This window comes from Abramis brama, assembly GCF_963993115.1.
Source record: "Abramis brama genome assembly, chromosome: 9".
Classification (NCBI taxonomy): Eukaryota; Metazoa; Chordata; class Actinopteri; order Cypriniformes; family Leuciscidae; genus Abramis; species Abramis brama.
The window spans coordinates 32515729-32536556 of NC_139971.1; the positions used below are offsets into that span (position 1 = coordinate 32515729).

A 20828-nucleotide genomic window follows, 5' to 3' on the forward strand; every position below is an offset into this window, starting at 1 on the left:
TGTCAGTTTTATTGTTTTTTTATATTTCTATATAGCTTTAATTTTATTTTAATTTAGTAATCTTAGTACTTAAACCCATATAGCACACGTACGTACATCTCGGAGACGTCTATTTGATGTGCTTGTTTACATCTGGATGTATTTTTTAGAGTGTTTGCTCATCTGCAATACGTCTATAGGACGTTTCCTGTCAGATGTCAAATAGACGTTTAGACAATGTCTTTAAGATGTTTATGTTTTAGAATGTATGTAAAACTGACATCTTAAAAACGTCTATTAGATGTTTGTAAACAGCAGATGCTTTCCAGATTAAGTGATCTTTAACAGACATCTTGCAGACGTACGTGTGTGTACGTGTAACTGAAAGTTGGTGTTTCTCATCGAATATTTGTATTTTATGGTACATTTACACGACAACAATGTACTAAAATATATGTCTGTACTTTTCGTGTACAGACGACCACATTGTCGAAATGTGACGTCACCGTTTTCACAAATTCGCGTTTTTGTAGTTTACACGGAGACGATAACTGACTCTTGTACTTTGAAAAATTTGCGGGTTTTTTTAGGCTCCCAAAATGCCGTTGTTGTGTAAATGAATGTCCACAACGCAATGTTTTTTTAATTTTTAGTTGAAAATGATGTTGTGTAACTCCCCCTTAGTTTATTTCAGCTTTATTTCCATTACTGGAAACAATTAATAGTTTTAGTTTTAGGGGCTGTTTACTCTACACTTTTTTTCAACTAAAAATGGAAAACTTTTTATACATTTTTGGGGCGAAGTTTTAAACTGCAAATTTTTGAAAACTATACCATTATCATCTTCGTGTAGACAAAACCCCCCCACGAATTTGTAAAAAGTGCGTCATCATGTGCTTTACATGTTCAGTCTATAGTGTTTCTTTCCAAAGTGACATCGCCAACTACAGGCCTGGCAGCATAATGCATCATTTTTAGTCATTTTCGAGAATCTGAGTAAACGGGGATCATTTTGACAACGTTGGCGTCTGTACATGAAAAATGCTAAATTTTTCCATTTTTAGTAGGATCGTTGTCGTGTAAACGTACCCATAGTTAATACTGGTAAATGAAATACTTTGCTCACAATGTATAAAAACAACTTGACAATATTTAATTTTTCATGGTCAAACATGGAAATTATTTCCAACACAATGTAGAGCATAATAATTTTTTAAAGAAAATTTAAATTTATACAAATGTGAACAATTGCAAACTTACAAACACTGTATTACAATCTACATGAGTTATTTATCTAAGCATTTAACTTTCCCACAATACAACGTGTCCATGTGACAAAAAAAAAAATTCAGCATCTTTATTTGTGACAGGAACATGCAACATGGTTCGTTCTCCAAAAATTCAAAAAGGGAATTGAATAATGGTTCCTCTTGTGAAACTTCAAACTGCTCAGGGTCACCACAGTTACAGCTGTGCTGTTTATCCATTTTTAGCACACACACACACACACACACACAAAAGATTAAATTAATGTTGCTTTAAAATCAACCCTAACTGTCAAATATTGTTGATCCAAACCTCTATGACTTTCTTTCTGAGATATAAAAGGAGATGTTTAGCACAATGTGAGCCATATGGAGGACTTTCATAATACTCAAAGGTGATTTCTGTCCTTCTAGAAGCTTGGCGGCCTCGGTTCCCACCGTACTGTTCTGTTAAACGGAAGGTTCGGAACGACATGAGGACGAGTAAATGATGACAGAATTTTCATTTCTGGGTGAATTTCTCAGATGCATTGTGCAATGCAGTGGTCTTTTGGCACTCTGGAGGAGGTTCTACAGAAAGTCTCTGTATAAATTAGATCTGTGAAGACTCCAGATAAAGAAAAGAGTTCTTGACCCGCGGCTGCTGACAGTCCTGCTTCAGCAGAGAATTGATGGCATCCTCAATCACAGACACCCACGCTTTCTGAAACATACGTAACATACAGCCTGAATAAGATTTTTAGCATGATTGATAATACCATTGTTGTAAGATTTCATTGCTAATTTTAAATGTTATTGAAATGTAAAAGTGTTTTGCTGCTTTTTTTAAAAACAAAAACACAGTAAACACAGTAATATTGTGAAATATTATTACAATTTAAAATAAAATTTGTTCTATTGTAATATATTTTAAAATGTAATTTATTCCTGTGATGGCAAAGCTGAATTTTCAGCAGCCATTACTACAGTCTTCAATATGGTTGCTGAGTAAACTGACTTATCTTAAAGGTATAGTTCACACAAAAATTACAATTTTGTCATAATTTACTCACCCTCAAGTTGTTCCAAATCCGTATTAATTTTTTTCTTATGTTGAACACAAAATACCCCCCCCCCCCCCCACCCAAAAAAAAAAAAAAAAACATGTTTTGAAGAATGTTGGTAATCAGACAGTTGATAGTAGCCACTGACATTCTTAGTAGGATTATGGAAGTCAATGGTTACCGTCAACTGTCAACCTCAGGCTGAACAATTGCGGTTATATTCAGAGATTTGATAAATGTACCTTGTTTGTTTGTGTTATCTTCTTTTGTGTTCAACAGAAGAAAGAAACTCATACAGGTTTGGAACAACTTGAGGGTGAGTAAATGATGACAGAATGACAAGTGATTATTAAAACGGTTGTAATTGCTAAGAAAGCATCTGCTAAGAACATTCAATGTAATGTCATTTAAATATGACATTAATATTGAGTAACCTGATGATGTTTGGCACGTCAGCGCTAGTTGATCTTGCGAATTAGGAATGTTGGGTGTCTGTTGAAATTCAACATAAAAAAGCAGAATATTCTATTCACCTTCATAGATTCAGTCTGGGCTTGTAGAATGAAGACTCCAATGCATTGCTGGTACCGATTCTGGTGCATTATTATGAATGAATTGGGCAGACCAGAGGCTGAAACATTCAAAAGACAACAGTGAACACTCTTTCAGTGTTTGTATCGACATCATTATCAGTGCTGATCACATGGATTCGTCCTCAAGCGATTACATAACTGCACTAAACAACTGCAACATGACCTTAATCCAAAGAATGTGCCATGGTATGTGTGTGTGTGTGACGTCAACACCTGTGGCATTGATCTGGTCAATGTTCTTTAACTGTAGGCGGTCCAGAGAGATGGGCTGGTCCAGGACAGTGAAACTACAGCCCTCCTGCAATAAGAGCTCAAGCTCTTGGCCCGCAGCCGGACGCAGGGGGTTCGACTCCACTACGCCAGACTTCTACAATATAAAACACACAAGCCTGTGATAATAGCGGTTTAAGAGTTTGGCCATTCTCAAATAGACAAATGCTAAGATTTCTTCTTATTATAAAAGTTGAAAACAGTCATGCTGCTTAATATAAAGTTTTCTTTGGATACTTTGCTGAACAGAAAGTAGAAAAGATCTGTATATATTTAAAATATAATTTTATGCAACAATGTAAAGTATTTGATCAATTTAAGGCATCATTGCGGAATAAAAATATTATAAAAAAAGAAAAGAAAAAGAATTGTACTAACCCCAAACCTTTAAACGGTAGTGTATATAATATAAAAAGTAAATGGGTTAATTTTTTGATTTCATGTTGACTTTTCAGCATTTTAGTCCTATAACCTGTATAATATTAACTTGCAAAATAAGCTTTTAAGATTTTTTTGAATCATTGTGATACATCTCATAAAAAAGATAAAATACATTTTTATAAATATATTCAACTTTTAATCTGCATTTACAGTAGTCAGTATAATATTATGATCTGTCACAATCCACTGATCTCTATTCAACCTTAGTGTGTATAAGGGAGTAATGGCTTGAATCAATAATCACTCCCACACAGAATCAACAAATCTATTTTCACATTACCGTCACACGCTCGTACGCATCACCCATGCTTTGATTTATGTCAATAGAGGCATGGCTGCTAGGCATTTTACAGTAATAACACCAAACAGTCACGCTTAAAAATCATACATAACCGCACCTTTTTGCTGCGCTTGATCTTCGTGATTAGAAGGAATTCTTCAAAGAGAAGTAGATAGACCTCATGCAGCTTTGCATTTTCTATGTGCAAAAGAAGAAATAATGTAAGTTCACACCAAACAACCATCCTAAATGCATAAGTTTCACCAATGAGAAAAACTCAGCCATCCGACCTATGAGAATGAGCTTCCCATCGTGCAGAAGACTACGGTGAGACACCAGGTTCTCCAAGGTTACAGATTTTAGCAAGTGCTTCAGATTCTGTGAAGGATCAAACGTGCACAGCCGTTAAATCTCTTTAAATGTGGGCATTTTTAAAGGCACAATATGTAAGATTTTTGGATTAAAATATCCAAAAACGACTAGAACAATGTTATTTTGTAAAATAGATTGTGTTGACTTGAGTACTTGCATTATTTTCCAAATGTTTCCAGCAATGTTTAAATTTTAATTTAAAACAACGCTGCGTTACCCCACAATTTTATTTCGTCAAATAAAGTGACATGTATGAGTAATAATTCAGCACTTGCGGCTGTTTCATTAGAATGAAATAAAATAATGTGAATTTAAGTGATCAAACTTAACTGTAACAAAGTTCAAGGAAGGAGGCAGACGTTAAACGAAATTTTAATCGTAAAATATACAACGAAAGGAGCGGCAGCGACCAACTGCGGCATATAAGAATAATAAAAACAGCAACGTAAAATTTCCAAAGCTCTCTGCCCCGCCCTGCTTCATACCACAATAACGTTAATAAAACTTTTTTGCTCATCCATGAACATGATTTCTGCCCGAATCCTGTCGGATTACTTTCCATCAGCTGTGGAGGAAGACAAAAACTCCCATGATTCCACGCTCATTCACGACATCATCAAGCTACGCCTTTGTTATTGTTTTAAACAAGCGACCTCTAGCAGCGAAACTTACATACTGTGCCTTTAAGTATAACGTGTGTATATGGAGACAGATTTTGACAGACCTCAGGAACATGCGCCCTCTTGTCTCGCTCCCACACAGGAAGCCACACTAGAGATTCCTTCAGCTGCTTCACTTTCTGGTAGTTGTCCAACCACTTTACTTTTCCTTCAAGATCATCTGTACAGAGACAGAAAGAGAAAGAGATTTGGGTGGGTAACTTATTGTCTCATCAGCCCACACAAAGGTGGTTGGCTTTGAAAGGTTCAGTGCATTAATCCACACCTCCCCAAACAAACATTACTGCTTTTATACAACCACAGATCCTGTTTTTGTTTGTTCAGTTGGAGATGATTGACTTTATTTAAATTCTAGATTCTTCCCATTGCATTCCAAGTGAAGGCTCTCTCATCAACAATGACGAAGGTTCATGTTGTTTGAACCCCACACCCATCAGACAACTGAAAGTCACCAGGAAGAGTTGAACACACACCCTTATATTGGCTAAACTGTGTCATTATGTGTGTTGAAATGAGCTGCTCCCATCTTGGGACGTTGTTGTACAGAAGATTAACCTATTATTCATTTCATGCTTGTCTAGCCATAAATCAGTCCTGAAGCAGGTCAACAAGACAAATGCAATCATTATCATAACAACAAACATCTAGAGAATATTACTGAAAGGTAATTGCGACTTTTTAACTCACAATTCAGACTGTTTTCTCCCAATTGCAAGTTTATATTTCACAATTCTGAGAAAAGTCAGAATAGTGAGTTATAAACTCACAAATATGAGTCATAAAATACGAAATACGAGATATAAACGTACAATTCTGAGAAAAATCAGAATTGTGAGATATAAACTCACAATTGCAAGAAAAAAAGTCAGAATTGTGAGATATAAACTCACAATTGCGAGAAAAAAGTCAGAATTGTGAGATATAAACACAATTGTGAGAAAAAAAGTCAGAATTGTGAGATATAAACTCACAATTGCAAGAAAAAAAGTCAGAATTGTGAGATATAAACTCACAATTGCAAGAAAAGTGAGAAAATTATGAGATAAAAAATTGCAATTACCTTTTTTTATTGATTGACAGAAACAAGCTTCCATAAATTTTACTGCATTTTTATGTTGAAAGTGAAATACATATATCATCACACATAGTCAGTTAGTGGGTTATTTGTTTCAAAATAAGAAAAAAATGTTTTGTCTTTTAAAATGACTAAATATAGGACCAGACTTTGTTGTGTGTCAACAGCAAAATCTTGTATCTCTACCACATGGTCATTACCATCATAACGGCATTTTTGATTAACAAGTTTGTCTTAGTAAATTATACATTTAAATAAATCTATTTTATATAAACAAAAATATATTATATATATATACTTTTTAAAATAATAATAAAAAAAACATTAAAATACAAATATTTTAACAGATGGAAGGGCAAACATGAATGCATGTAAACACAGAGTGTGTATTTATCTCATTTCCTTATCAAAACAGGGTACTTGAAAAAAAAGTTAAAAGATAACTGCGCATATCAGGTTTTCATGACTAACTAAAACATGGCAGCTGTGTCTTTCACACTGATTTTGCAGCTGTCACTCTGCATATCTTTTCTCACAGCGGCTGTCACAACAAACCTCACAAACATCTTCTCTATGAAAACAGGAAAAGTCACCTTTCACAGCTTCTAATTCCTGGCTTGACAAGAGCGTTTTACACAAACCAGATCAAAGCATCTGCATATGAGGAACAAGGAAAACTAATTTTTTTTTCTCCCACATACAGTAAGTATTGCTTTAAAAAAATATATATTTTTGATGTTTTTATTTTTTTGGTTCGGGTTGATAATGGATATTTAATAATGCATGCTAACTTCCTTTGCGGTCATCTTAAATGTTCACACATTTTCTTCCTGTAGTACATTATAATTTTGTGATGGCTACATTTATTCAGACAAAATAGTACAACATTTAAATATCACTAATTTAACAACTTCTACAAGTAATATTTAGTAAATCTCAAAATTAATATAAATTTTTCACGTAACTAAATTCACTTTTATTCACTTAATTTCAGCATTTAAAACAATTTATTTTAGTTCTAAGCGTTTTATTTTTAAATTATTTAGACAAAATAGTATTACTTTTTTTAATATCCGCCATTTATCAGTTATCAGCCATAACATGAAAATAATTTTCAGCTTATTGGTATTGGCATGAATTTTCATATCATGCATCCGTACTTTGAACTGTCACATTAATACCACTGACTTACAGATGGCTCTGTCAACAAGATCCACGATGCTCTGTATGGTGTTCTCCTCGGCCTCGGAGCAACTCCTCTTCCCAATGTTCTTCAACAGCAGAGGGTACCGTGTAAACCTCTGCAGAGGAATCACCAGAAGATCCTTCAACTGCAGTCTGCGGCACTGCTCGTTACGTTCACACCACTGGATGAGAGAAAGAGTGAAGGATGGGAAGAAAGATGTAGTATTAAAGTGCCCCTATTATGTCGTTTTTTTAAGGCTCCTAATTTTGTTTTGGAGGTCTCCTACAATAGGCTTGCATGCATCCAAGGTAAAATAACATTTTATTTTTCTCATAATATTTCTCACAATGTCTGAAACGTTTCAATAAAGGATTCGGTCTCTCCGATGATTTCATGAGATAGATAAGATCGATTACATGAGACATGACACATTTCTGTAAGTTGTACTGTATCTTTCAACATACCTTCTAATGTTCATTCGTGTTTATTTTCTTTTAACTAGTACACTGTAAAAAAAGGTTGCTGCATTCAATTTTTAAGTACAATCAATTTGGATGTTTAAAGGGGTGGTTGATTATGATTTCACTTTTCTAACTTTAGTTAGTGTGTAATGTTGCTGTTTGAGCATAAACAACATCTGCAAAGTTGCAATGCTCAAAGTTCAAAGCAAAGGGAGATATTTGCTTTTAAAGAAATCACTTTTTAAGGACTACAACAAACGGCTGGTTGGGACTACACGACATTCCTCCGGGGTTAGTGACATCACCAACCCTACAATTTACATAAACTCCGCCCACGGAACACGATTTATAGATTATCAAGACAGAATATGCTAATCAATGACTAGAAGATAACTACACATAAGCTACATAAATTCATCAACTAGCCATTCAGAAATGTCTACATGTTGTCACTTCTTCATGAGTCTCTCCATCATTGTCTGACTCCGGTTTGAACATAAAAGGCTAAAAAGTTTTTGAAATTTTCAGTGCATGTCTGTGTGAGTGCAAGCTGTTGAAGCTCCGCCCTCTGTGCCGCGAGCAGCAGCTCATTTGCATTTAAAGGAACAGACACAAAATGGTGTGTTTTTGCTCACCCTCAAAAATTGACAATTTTAAAATGCTATATAAAAATATCTGTGGGGTATTTTGAGCTAAAACTTCACATACACACTCTGGGGACATCAGAGATTTATTCTACATCTTGTGAAAATGGCATTATACCACCCCTTTAAGTTATTTCAAATTAAATTGCATTAAACTGACTTAAAAAAAAGGAGTTGAATCTTGTATTACTTATAAAAAAAGTTGAAAATTGCTGGACTTATTTTGATAAGTTAAAGCAATGTAAAAATGTGTTGTTATAACTTATTGATCAGATAATTTGTTACAGTGTAATAAAGAGGAACACAGATGCCACTTGAACTGAGGCGCTACAATGATCGGTCACGTTACATTAAAGAGTGCCGAAACGTTATTTAATGTTTGAATTTCAAAATAAAAGTGACAGAATTTGAAAGCTTAGACTTTGTTTCAAATCAAAAGTAACTTGCTCTGTCTTGTCTTTCTGTGTCAGTGTCCTCTTTGCGTCACGATTTTTCAATGCGTTAGAAAATGGATGTGTGGCGTGAGAGAGCGAGAACAGTGTCAATTGCGTGAAAGCTGGCAGCCCTGAGTAGATGTTGTTGTCAGGCAAACGTACTGTAGGTTCATGCAGGAAGTAAGACTGGAATTATTGATGACACGATTCAGGCAGATTATAATCGATTCTTAATTTGGGAAATAATGGCTGCATACGAAAACTTGGGGAATGACTTTGCAGGCAGCGTTTGCGCAAGAAGGTACCATACGAAACTGATTTCAGACAGACTACTGAGGCAGCGTAACAGTTTAATGATCTACAGCAAAATAGCGTGCAAGCTAACATTGGATTCAGACGTGCCTTGATGCCTTCCTACCCTGAAATAGAGCATTTTTAAGTTTTCGGATGCAGCCAATGACTCTGCCTGTCGTGCACTTTGATCTTTGAAATTTTGAAGACCTTTAACATTCATAAACAGCTATATTAAACATTACATAAAAGGTCATATCTAAAAAAGCACACTAGTGGCACATTTTTGATAATACTGTAGCCTACTTCTTGACATGAATGTAATACTGACAAATCAGATCCCCTGTGTGCAAGTGGAAAAGCAAGAAGCAACAGGCCAAAACTGATGTGGAGACAGCTGATGGTGTAAGAGAGGGAAAGTAGCAGAGTCAACAGTTTTTCAATGTTCAATGTTCCTGCGTGAGAAGCAACGGTCCCTGACAACTACCCTGCAGTGGCCTGAACCTCGTGTGGGAACATTTGCCCTGTTCCCTAGATCTTGTCAGTACAATGAGACCAAGCCCTGATTTACCATATCAAATCTTGCCTGCCACGGTTACCTTCACGAAAGAGCCAAAGTCCTCCCTGAGCTTCAGGCTGTCCAGATAAAAGATGGCCGTACTGTAATTCAGGCAGTATTTCTGTAGACAATGGCAAATGCTCTCACCAAACGCCTGTAAAGTCAACAGTCAATAAGGGAGAGTGATCAGAAGAGAACAACAGATAAAAACTTCTGTTATCTTTTAGCAAACGGAACAAAAGATTAGCGGTGTTCAGTTTTTTTGTTTTCTAAAACAATCGTTTGCTTAATGTCTAACATAATAATACATTATGTAAGCACAACATTGCTAAGGGGTTGGATCTCATGTTTGCATTTGAGCAGTTATACATTATGTCTAAAGGTCACTGACCGTTTCTTTCCATTTCTGTGAGCATTTTTTATTTTAGATTGTAGGAGTTATTTTGTATGTAAAGACTTTTACATTGTTAAAGATTTCGGTCACACTTTAGTTTAGGGTCCAATTATCACTATTAACTAGTTGCTTATTAGCATGCACATTCCAAGGATATTGGCTGTTTATTAGTACTTATAAAGCACATATTAATGCCTGGTTCTGCATGACCATTTCTACATCCCTTAACCCTACCCCATACCTAAACTACATTACTAACCTTTAATAAGCAGTAATTAGGAGTTTATTGAGGCAAATGTCATAGTTAATAGTTAGTCACTAGTGAGAAAAGGACTCTAAACTAAAGTGTGATCAAGATTTCTACTTCAAATACATGCTGTTCTTTAGAACTTTAAATTTATCAAAAAATCCACAAAAATATCAGCATATTAGAATGATTTCTGAAGGATCATGTGACACTGATATATATTTCACACTATATATATATGGCCTTGGCCTTTGGAATTAAAATAGCCCCACATCATCACATAGCCTTCACCATACCTAGAGATTGGCATGATTTTATTTCAGTTAGCCTAAAAGCTAGTTTGATTTGCATTGAGAGATGATCTTATGGAAAGTACCCCATGCCAATCTCTAGGTATGGTGAAGGCTATGTGATGATGTGGGGCTATTTTAATTCCAAAGGCCAAGGGAACTTTATCAGGATGCATAGTATCCTAAAAAAAAATTAAAAAAAATACTTAAAAATAAAAATCTGCCTGCCTCTATGGGAATTTAACATAGGGGTGTACTCACTTATGCACCATGTATTTTAAGGAAGAACATTTATTTATTTACGATACATTATTCATTCACAAAGAAAAATGGTGTCCTTAAAGGTTGGATTTTCCCTAATTTTTTAAATTAAGGCATTAAGTTCAATTTCCAAAATATGATTTTTTATTCCTCTTTTTAGTCAACTTTAGCATGGGTGTATTCACTTATGCATTGCACTGTATATATATCAACCTATGGTATCCTACCTTTCTAAGGAGTTCATGCAGAGATTGAGTACTATTGTTGTCTGGACTGGCCCACATTTCCTTAATGACACGCAAGAGACTTGTAAGGAAGCCGAAGCTAACCTGAAATATAGTAAGAAACAAAAGAGAGCTAAGAACAATATTTTATATTATAAACCAGACTAGTCACAAAACTGCAGTTGTTAAATTTCCTGTTACAATTTTACACCAAACTCATTGAAGTCTTACCAAACAGAGCTCATTGAGATTTGCAAAGAGCCTCCAGGAGTCAATGTCCAGTAGACAATCTCTCATCTGCAGGTCTGTTAGTGTGGTCAGAAACACCTATATGCAGAACAAAGGCAAGCACATTTAAGCTCTATTCCAACAGAGTGACGAAATGGCTGGTTGGCACTAGACTATTTGTGTTAGCTTGTAGTTCACTGGTAAATTTCAGTTACTGTAACCATGCAATATAAAGTACGATAAAAACTGTATTTGTCTCTTTCACTGGAGGACATGCCATTCCATAATACTGAAGGCATCATGTCCACACCTCTTTTAAAACCATAAGCTGATCAAGGAAGTAGACACATTCACTGGTGAAAAGCTCCCAAATGGCCTCCTGTTTTCGGTAGGTTTTTGGATTCTCTGCTGCTTCCAGTTCAGAGCGACTGCTCAAAAAGTCGTCTAAAGACATATCCTGAAAGAAGAGAGAGAAATTTGACTCCTTAAGGTAAGACACCACAGGCAAAAAATATTTTCCATGAAGAAATAAAGATATAGAAATAAAGTTATATCTCAAAATTCTCAGAAAAAAGAATTGTGAGATAAAAAGTCAATATTGTCTTTATTTTTTTTTATTCAGCTGCAGAAAAAAGCCTCCATAATTTTCTGATTTATGGAGTGATAAAAAGAGAACTCATAACATTTTTACACATGGGTGTCTTGACTTAATAATAACAAAAACTGGACTTCTAAGGTGCCATGCATAAAAACGAAGGTGCTCTAAAGCTCATCTCAGGTGGTCAAAATCAACTGATTTTTTACCTTAAATGTCTGAAAGTCTGTGTCTCTCCATTCCTGGACCTGAACGCCAGCCAGACACTTGTCAATGTCGGCTACGCTGCAAGTCTTTCCTTTTGTCTGTTGGAAAACACAACTCACATTTACTCAACATCACACTGCCCGGCCCTCAACAGGTCTCTTTGTGTTTGAGCACAAACTGTGGAGCAGATTAGATAGCAGGACATGTTCGAGCTCTGTTAGACAGGCCCGTTTTGTTGTTGTTTACTGTTAATTGAATTGATTGGGTGGAAGGTGTGCATGCATTCAAATCTGATGTAGCTCAAAATGGGTCAGTGAACACTATGTGCTAGACATCATCCGAATGACACGAAGCATCTGAAAAATTACAATAGAGTATCTGCAGATGGCCACAGAACTGGCATTAGATCAAAACTTCATGGGAGAGATTATTGAAACGTTAAAATACGGGAACTTACTGTGCTACGCCTCAAGAAGGGCCACTTTGATTTCTTAGTGTCTGTAAAAAATGCAATAATAAAATGCTGGTAACACTTTACAATAAGGTTCATTAGTTAACATCCGTTAATGTATTAACTAACATGAACTAACAATGAGCAATACATTTGATACTGTATTTATTAATCTTTGTTAATGTTAGTTAATAAAAATACAGCTGTTCATTGTTTGTTTGTTACTTCACAGTGCATTAACTAAAGTTAACAAATACAACCTTTGATTTTAATAATGTATCAGTACATAACTAAGATTAATAAATGATGTATAAGTATTGTTCATTCTTAGTTCATGTTAACTAAGGTAGTTAACAAATGAACCTTATTGTAAAGTGTTACCAAAATGCTTAACTTTATACAGAGCAAAACATTCAAGTATTGCAATTTGGAGAATGTGCTATAAAGCTACTTATTCTTTCTTTAAGATTTAATTCTGTGAGTGTCAATATAGGTTAGTAAATGTTAGCAATACATATCAAACCCTGAGTCATGACATTGACTGAGGCATGACTAACCTGAATAGGCTGATTTATTTAAAATATCAGCAGCGCCATTGGACACAAACAAATCTCCAGGAGAAACATCCAATCCAGGAAGACTCACAACCACGGAGCTCCGCCTCCTCTCCTGCAGCCTGAGAAAAACCAAACCAGAAGAGAACAGGTGAGTTCGGAGAACATTCCAGCCCCTGAGGCAGCCAGTCTTTCAAAGTAGAAGTATGCATGATGGATGTGTACTGAAATAATGTTGGTTAACCACAGAGCATCACCTTCAACATTTATTTGCTTTGCATTTGTATAACGACACTTTCTACAAGTTCACCACGAGCTTAGAGGGTAGATTTGCATGTGAAATGCAATTCCGCCAAATTAATTTAACCTCAATCCAGTCCAGAATAGCACAATAGCTCCTTAGACCTCGGAAAACAATTATTTCACTAAATTAATCTGAGAAGGTTTGATAAACCTTGGCCAATGCGCTGTAGTAATCTCTTTATGCAGAGCCAAGCCGTGCTAAACTTGAAATTTCAAACCAGATTTGCTTTAGCAGGAAATCAAAGAATTCCATGTTCACATTTCTAACATGCCTTGCTAGTATTAGGTGGCCGGAGCTGCGTTTGCAAAGACGACTAACGAAACCATTCCATCTAACAGCTGTACCTGCACACCACTGCATGGATTTATAGGTCTGTCAACGGACAACTGAGCAGTGGGATATATCAGAAGATACAGATTATTATATTCACTGGTTGAGAACAAAGAGCAGCAGCAAGGGAGGGAAGTCAGCACCCTGATTTTTAGCCTGCAGCAGTAGGAGCGAAGTCATTATTAATCAAATCAAATGATTTTTTTTTTTTTTGTTGAGAAAACAAACAAGTAATAAGCTCATTTATATGGTGGACTGCAAACAATGTAGAGAAGGACACATTTCTGCTCTTGTGCAGTTCCCTATACCGTTAAATCATCATTATAGTTTATAATCACTATATTATATTAAACATGAATATAGTTCCGTACAGTGAATTTCTGTTTTTTTCTGCTCTGCTTCAGTTTCCCTGTCACATTTTGACATACAATCCTAAGGGCTTTTAGGCAGTGCTATGACTGTTTTCACACACAACTCGATAGTCTGGTTTTTGTTTGAGTCACTCTCAGCTTTGTGCCTATCCATCTGTACAGAGACTCAATGATGTGGTGTGTGTCAATAAACAGTTTACAGGGGCTTACTTACATCTTAAAATGCAGGTATGGGGGAGCAATAAGAGCTTGGAAGTAAGAGAAAATCATACCTTCCATTCATGAAATAAAAATCTGTTTTACTACAACATTAAAGTAAAAAACAAAGGTTGATCAAGGCAAACTATGACTGTAGGCTTTACAAATCTTTAACTGAAATGTGAAGGCCTAGAAATGTGAAAGTCAGACAGAGGGATATGGATGGATGGATGGATGGATGGATGGATGGATGGATGGATGGATGGATGGATGGATGGATGGATGGATGGATGGATGGATGGATGGATGGATGGATGGATGGATGGATGTCCATTGCTTGAGTTTGCCAAACCAACATAACAAGAACCCCAACTGAAGAACTGAATACAATAACAACTGCAGATACTATATCAGTCTTTCCGTGTTCATCACAGTGAATCTGGGATCATATACCAATAAACACTTGACTCATATAAAGTTGCTATGAGATATGAATTCTTCAGCATTATAAAATGAACAACACCCATTTCCACGGTCCCTGGCACAATGAACCCATCAAATACTTCCTTTTTAACTTTATACTTTGTTAAAACCCCTTAAAAAAAACCCTATGTGTTCACTTTTTACACTTCCAACTTCTCCTTTGCAAGTGCAAACAGAAACACAGGTGCCGGTACATTGAACCCTACCAGTAAAAAGTCACTCATTGCATCTCCTTTTTACCGACATTAAAAACAGGTCACTGCTAATGGCTTGTTATCTAGAGGCAATCCTAGAATGAAGCAGCCCTCTATGCCAACTATCCCTGCCCCAGCACGACCACAAAGAAGGGAGCATTGTCCTCGCACCTCCACGGAATAAAGATGCCCCCTTAACATAACTGTCCCGTCCAATCGCCGTCCAGGGATGAGCACTGCAATCAGACGGTGCCATACTGTAATTAAGGCCACAATAGCTGCCTAATTATCCACCGCTGAAAAGACGACCGTGGCCCAAGCAGAGTGGGCCCTACAGGGGGAAAAGCGTCACTAATGAGAGTTTGTCTGGCCCGTACAGGGCCGAATGATCTAACTCTAATAACTCTCCATTAAAAGTTCATGTGCAGCTAACAAAGCGGCAATACAATGAACAAAGAACTTCCCTCTATCCCAACACCCCCTGCGCCAGCATGGTGGCGCTCTACTGAAAAAGTGTCCTGCTTTAGCCTCATTACCCCAAACGGTGTGTTTCCACACAAACAAATTCCTGGATTAATGAAACAACTTTTCAAATGAGAGATGTTGAGCAACAAGTATCGGCCGGGTAGTTTAAGTGAACAAGAAAATGCTGGTTTGACACAGAACAAAGTGACCATACACACTAAGGGCAAAATTACGGTTCACATGCAAATATGACTCGGGTGGGGACGGTTTATGCAAAACATTAGATAGAAACAGCTCACCTACCTTTTATGACAGGGATCCTTGACCTGTAATCAAAAGCAGATAAAATAAAACGTGAGCAAAGTACTTTAAGAAGAAAAAAACACTATGCATAATATCAATTTCAAAGGATCTCATCACACAACTGGTGCGGGTTAAAGAACCCTAAAGTTCTCACATCTACAGATATCTCACTCCATTGTGGAAATGCTTGGATGAATGTGTGAGAGGAGTGAATGGGGCTTTCCTTTTATACTTTTGATTCTTCACTGACCCTTCCATTATTTGGTGATTGCTGAATGCGCTGAATGGAGCTTCATCAGAGGAGAGGTCTGTCAGGCATGAAACTACTGATTCAATTGCTGTCAAAAGCTCTTATTGTGAACTACTACCTCAGGAGGTCGAAGAGGAATGAGACAAGAGACAAGAGGCTTTCTTTGATAAGAGCGGAAAGACTCTTACAAGCATGAAAAAAAGACTGTTTCATCACATATCATATGAAACTTATTATCATCAATTTAGAAAAGGATAAAGTACAGCCAGAAAATCAAATAAACACTGACAGGGTGATCAGGCCCAGGGTTATTATCATTAACTAAAACTAAGCCTATTAAAAACATTGTTAATTGAAATAAAGCTAAAAAATGTATGAAAATCTAAATGAAAAAAACCTAAACAAAAATGAGAAGTAACTGAAATAAGTTTAAGTTGATGCACTAAAACTACTAAAACTTATACAAAACTAAACAAAAATATTAAATAAAAGCTCATTTAAAATATTACTGAAATCATCGACACCTATATTTTTTACACTGTTACTTAGCAAATAAATACATTTGAGATTAAATAAGTATATAATTGATCATTTTACCTTTATATTACCTTAATGATTTTGCTAAAAAACTAAACAAATGGCCCTAAAACACTGACTGCAACAATAATACAGTAATACCAAGCATGAAAGTTACAGTGTTTTTTACCTGAATAAGCAGTCTGATATACAGAGATGTTATGGACGATGGGAAATATTAGGAAATATCAGAACACTAGCGCTATTGATCAGAAGTAAGTATTCTAGAGTGCCATGTTTCAGTTAAGTCTCTCATATTTACTGTTTAGATATATAGGGTTAGGAATTTTAAAGACATATACCTGCTCATTGTCATCGGTGGAGCTCTCACTGTCATCAGAAACAGGCTCTTTTGAATCACGAGACTCTTTGCTCTTGCAAATGACACCATTGTCAAGGGTCTTTGATCTGTGTGATCTGATTTTCCCATGAATCATTGAAGATTCAAAGTTCCCACTCTCTCCATCCAACTGAACAGCCAGTGGAGATGACTGCCGGAAAAATTGAGAAAGGGGACTCGTCGGAGTGGGAGACTCCACAGGACTGTCTAACTTGCTTGGTTCTCGGTAGGAGATTCTTGTACTCCTCATTCTCCTCAGAGTTGGGGACGTGGAGATGCGGGCTGGGGCTTGTCTATCAAACTGGAATAAATGTGCGGGCACGCCGTCAGACTCCGTGAGGGAACCATACCTCAGTCTGGACGACGTCCTTCCTAAATCTATTCGCATCATGAAAGGACTAGCCGTTTGTGTGTCTTTGTCCTCGCTTTGCACACATTGGGTTTGAGTCTGTGCATCCGTCCCTTTTACCGTTATCCTCGCATGCCAGTCTATACAACTCCAGTCCAAAGTTTTATCCGCTTCCTTCCCGTTTTCGCTTATAAAAGCATAATTCAACTCAGTCATTTTGAGTAATCCAGCATTATATCCCACAACAGAAGACTGATTAAGAATCAGATGCAGGTTTGGCTTAAGTCATTCCCACAAAAATGTATCCAATCCTTAAACCCATGTCTCTGGAGCTTCTGAAAAGCAAGAAAGGATTAGAAAAGCCACCCACTATTTTTATTGCAACTCTTGTAGAACTAGCCATGTACCCATTTAATCCCCAAAAAATGTTTAAATAAATTCAAGAAAACCTGCAGTTTCATTTGTAGTTTATAACTGTGTATAATACATCAACAACTCTTTTTAGAACCTTCAAACTCTACAAAATAATTTTTGGTCACAAATGGGATTAAATGGTTTAATCTGCATTCACCAATACTTATGAAGTTAAGCGCCCAGACATTGAAAGCCCCTATAAACATTATGCAATTTTCAAGCAAACACTTCAGGAGGATTAATTTTTTTTTTTTTACCACATTCTCAATAGTCTGTAGTTTATCATATAGCATGTTTAAAGTGATAATCCTTATGTTGTAATAGCCATCATATTGTCCATCAAGTCCATCATATATATCGTAGCCTATATACTTGTATTTATTTATATATATGCTGTATGTTCACTTTCTAACTTTTAACTCTTATCTTATATCTGTGATTTTATCTCTGTATTCTTCTGTGGAGCCTGCAGAAACTGGGTCATTACATGACATGAGGGCCTTTTGTGATTTTTGAAAGTATATTTAATTTAAATTCATTAAATATATATACTAAATTAGCTGTAAAACTATCAACCCTGTCAGTTTTTTAATGTTGCTGATTGCACAATTGGTTTTGTAATATGAAATATGTTATTTTCTGATACAATTATATATATATATATATATATATATATATATATATATATATATATATATATATATATATTAGAATTACAGCTAATTTAGTCATTACCAAATATCCATCAAATATCCAGTTTTTCCAATAATCAATTGTTTATACAAAAATGATGGTTTAAGGGGGTGACTATATAAGAAATCAAACAGAATGTAGGAGAAAGTGATCAAAAAAGATATATAACATTTTAGTAAGGATGGGTTATGACGGTAACCTTGAACACACAACACACAAAGAAACCTATACTGTAGCCTACTTTTGCTGTTGTTGGTGGTGTGTTAGGAAATATCATGCGTGGTCATTGTTTACATGCGAGAAACAAAAAGGCACCTTTTATGAGGAATGACCCAAATACATTTCCAACATTAGCCTACATTTAATAACTACTGCATGCGTTATCATTGTGTACTTGATAAAGAAACTTTACTTGAACCGTACATCACTGTGACAGAGCAGCGTGGGAAAAGGCACCTGATCCTGCTCTGGCAACTAGTGTAGGTTTACAGGGATGGTGCTAATATTAAAATAAACCACAGTAAAAGGCATGATGTTGTATAATGTACTCATATAAAAAACAGACAGTAAAATACCTTAGCTTAGTTCTTTGTTTCTGTAAACAAGAAACAAAGAACTAAACGTTTATTGTTGCGGACGAATCGCAGATGTATCTTTTCAGACAATGAAAAAAAGTTAAAGGTTATTTGATAACTATAAGTGTCGATTATTATTTATGTCTGTGCCACTTACCGCTTAGTTGTTCCCGGGTAATCTGCGAATCGGGCAGCTGAAGGGAAAAGAGTTGGACCAAATATACACAAGTCTCTGCTACAGTTTCAAACCGGCTATTTATCCTCAAAAACGTACACGCAACAACAGAATCCTGCTCCGTTTAAAGTAAAATAAGCGTATGATAAAATACTGCATGCAATGGCTCTGAGGCACCGCAGCTTTTGTGTGAGGGAGGTTTTCTCTGCTGCTTTGTCGCCTAAGGTCAATGGAGGTGGAGCATAGCTGTATTGTGTTGATATGTGTGTGTGTGTGTGCGGTGTAATCTCGTACTGCGTGTGTTCATGACCTCGTGTTTCTTTAGACAGATAGGTAAGTAAGTAAATGACAGGTACCGAGCATCCAGGTTAGATGTCGTAGACGTAGTCAGTCACACATGAGCTTTAACCTCATGGAAACTGTGAGCAAATGTCAAGCATCTTAGTTTTCCTTCCAGTGACCACGTGATAGGGTTGATGCTGAGATCAGCCAGGTTGTTATTCTCAACCTTTATTTATTTATTTATTTATTGGACGGTGTTATTATTGTCATTGACAAATTAGGATGACTGATATTATAAATTGTAAAATCTAGTTTCAAAAAACATACCAAGCTGTTAGAAATGTCCTTGTAATTCATGATGGTTTATGTTTTGAAAAAACTATTATCTAAAAGGTTGATTCGTTAATTATTTAAATATTAATTCAGTAGCCTACTTAAAAAGTTGATCGTAGAAGAGTTGTATTCAAGTCAGTATTTGTATGAATGTCATTTTTTTTTCTTCTTGTTTTTAAGAACTTCATAGAATTCACAGAATTCTAAGTAGGCCTATTGATAAAGGTAATGAAAAAAGATATTTGTCAGTAAAGAACCCAGCTATATAATTTATTAAATACAATTACACCACATTTACTTGAAAATATGGGAAATTTCAGTCATTAGTATCATCTCTCTCATCTAGGTCACAATTCAAAGTTCCACACGTTTTTTTTACATTACATTATGTGGCTGTGGAGTTGTATTAATTGGATTATAAAACCAAAATTCAGCAAAAACCAAGAAAACGTGACCATGTGGCTTTATTTTGTTTATTTCATCCCAAATGACACTAGATGGCAGTGCAGGCGAGTTTAACAACCTGAGGTCGGGCGAATTAATGTTCAAGAGATCTAGATCGAGCATACAATGTAAGCTATAAGGTATTATGCTATTACAGTATATAGAAACATATAATATATAAATATTTAAAAAAATCTCATAATGGAAACATTTTGTCATCTATTCACTTTGTTCAACAAATTACACCTGCATAAATATTAAATAGAACCATCAGGCCCAATCATAAATATTATTTTACTGAATGTCTGATAAGCACACAGTGGGTGCTGTGATTATGCAAACATGGCCTATAGATTATTCAAAGAAACTCCTTTAAATAGGTTACAAAGCTATCTCATTTAATATATTCAGAAGTATTTTACCAATATTCATTTGCTATATCTGGTAAGGAACTTTTTTTTTTTTTTTTTAAATAGCACGAAAAGGCGTCAAATAAAAAAATAAAAAAATAAAAAAAAAAAAAAAAAACATCTCAATTTACTGTTTAATGGCAAGTAATATTATGATAAATAATGCCTTTTCATTCATCTACCGATATTATATTAAATATGAAATGCTCTAATAGGCTTTTTCGCGAATACATAAGCATTACGGAATTATTTGAAGTTATTAATAAAATGAAAAAGTTTGAGGAGAAACTTTAATAATTTTGCACCTCCTCACCG

At 35.6% G+C, this 20828-nt stretch overlaps 1 protein-coding gene across 1 annotated transcript; it reads right to left on the reverse strand.

The window, feature by feature from the left end:
• Window positions 1-1109: 1109 nt before the first annotated feature.
• plekhg7 (pleckstrin homology domain containing, family G (with RhoGef domain) member 7) lies at window positions 1110-19251 on the reverse strand. Its single transcript, XM_084123734.1, has 17 exons — window positions 19027-19251; window positions 16801-17522; window positions 15673-15695; window positions 13028-13146; window positions 12477-12517; window positions 12022-12117; window positions 11528-11674; window positions 11221-11316; window positions 10993-11094; window positions 9614-9727; window positions 7191-7365; window positions 4968-5083; window positions 4162-4249; window positions 3990-4069; window positions 3094-3247; window positions 2821-2918; window positions 1110-1947 (listed from the first exon to the last, which is right to left on the reverse strand). The coding sequence occupies exons 2-17, from the start codon at window positions 17401-17403 to the stop codon at window positions 1837-1839; spliced, it is 2163 nt and encodes a 720-aa protein (XP_083979860.1). The 5' UTR covers window positions 17404-17522; window positions 19027-19251; the 3' UTR covers window positions 1110-1836.
• Window positions 19252-20828: the final 1577 nt, after the last annotated feature.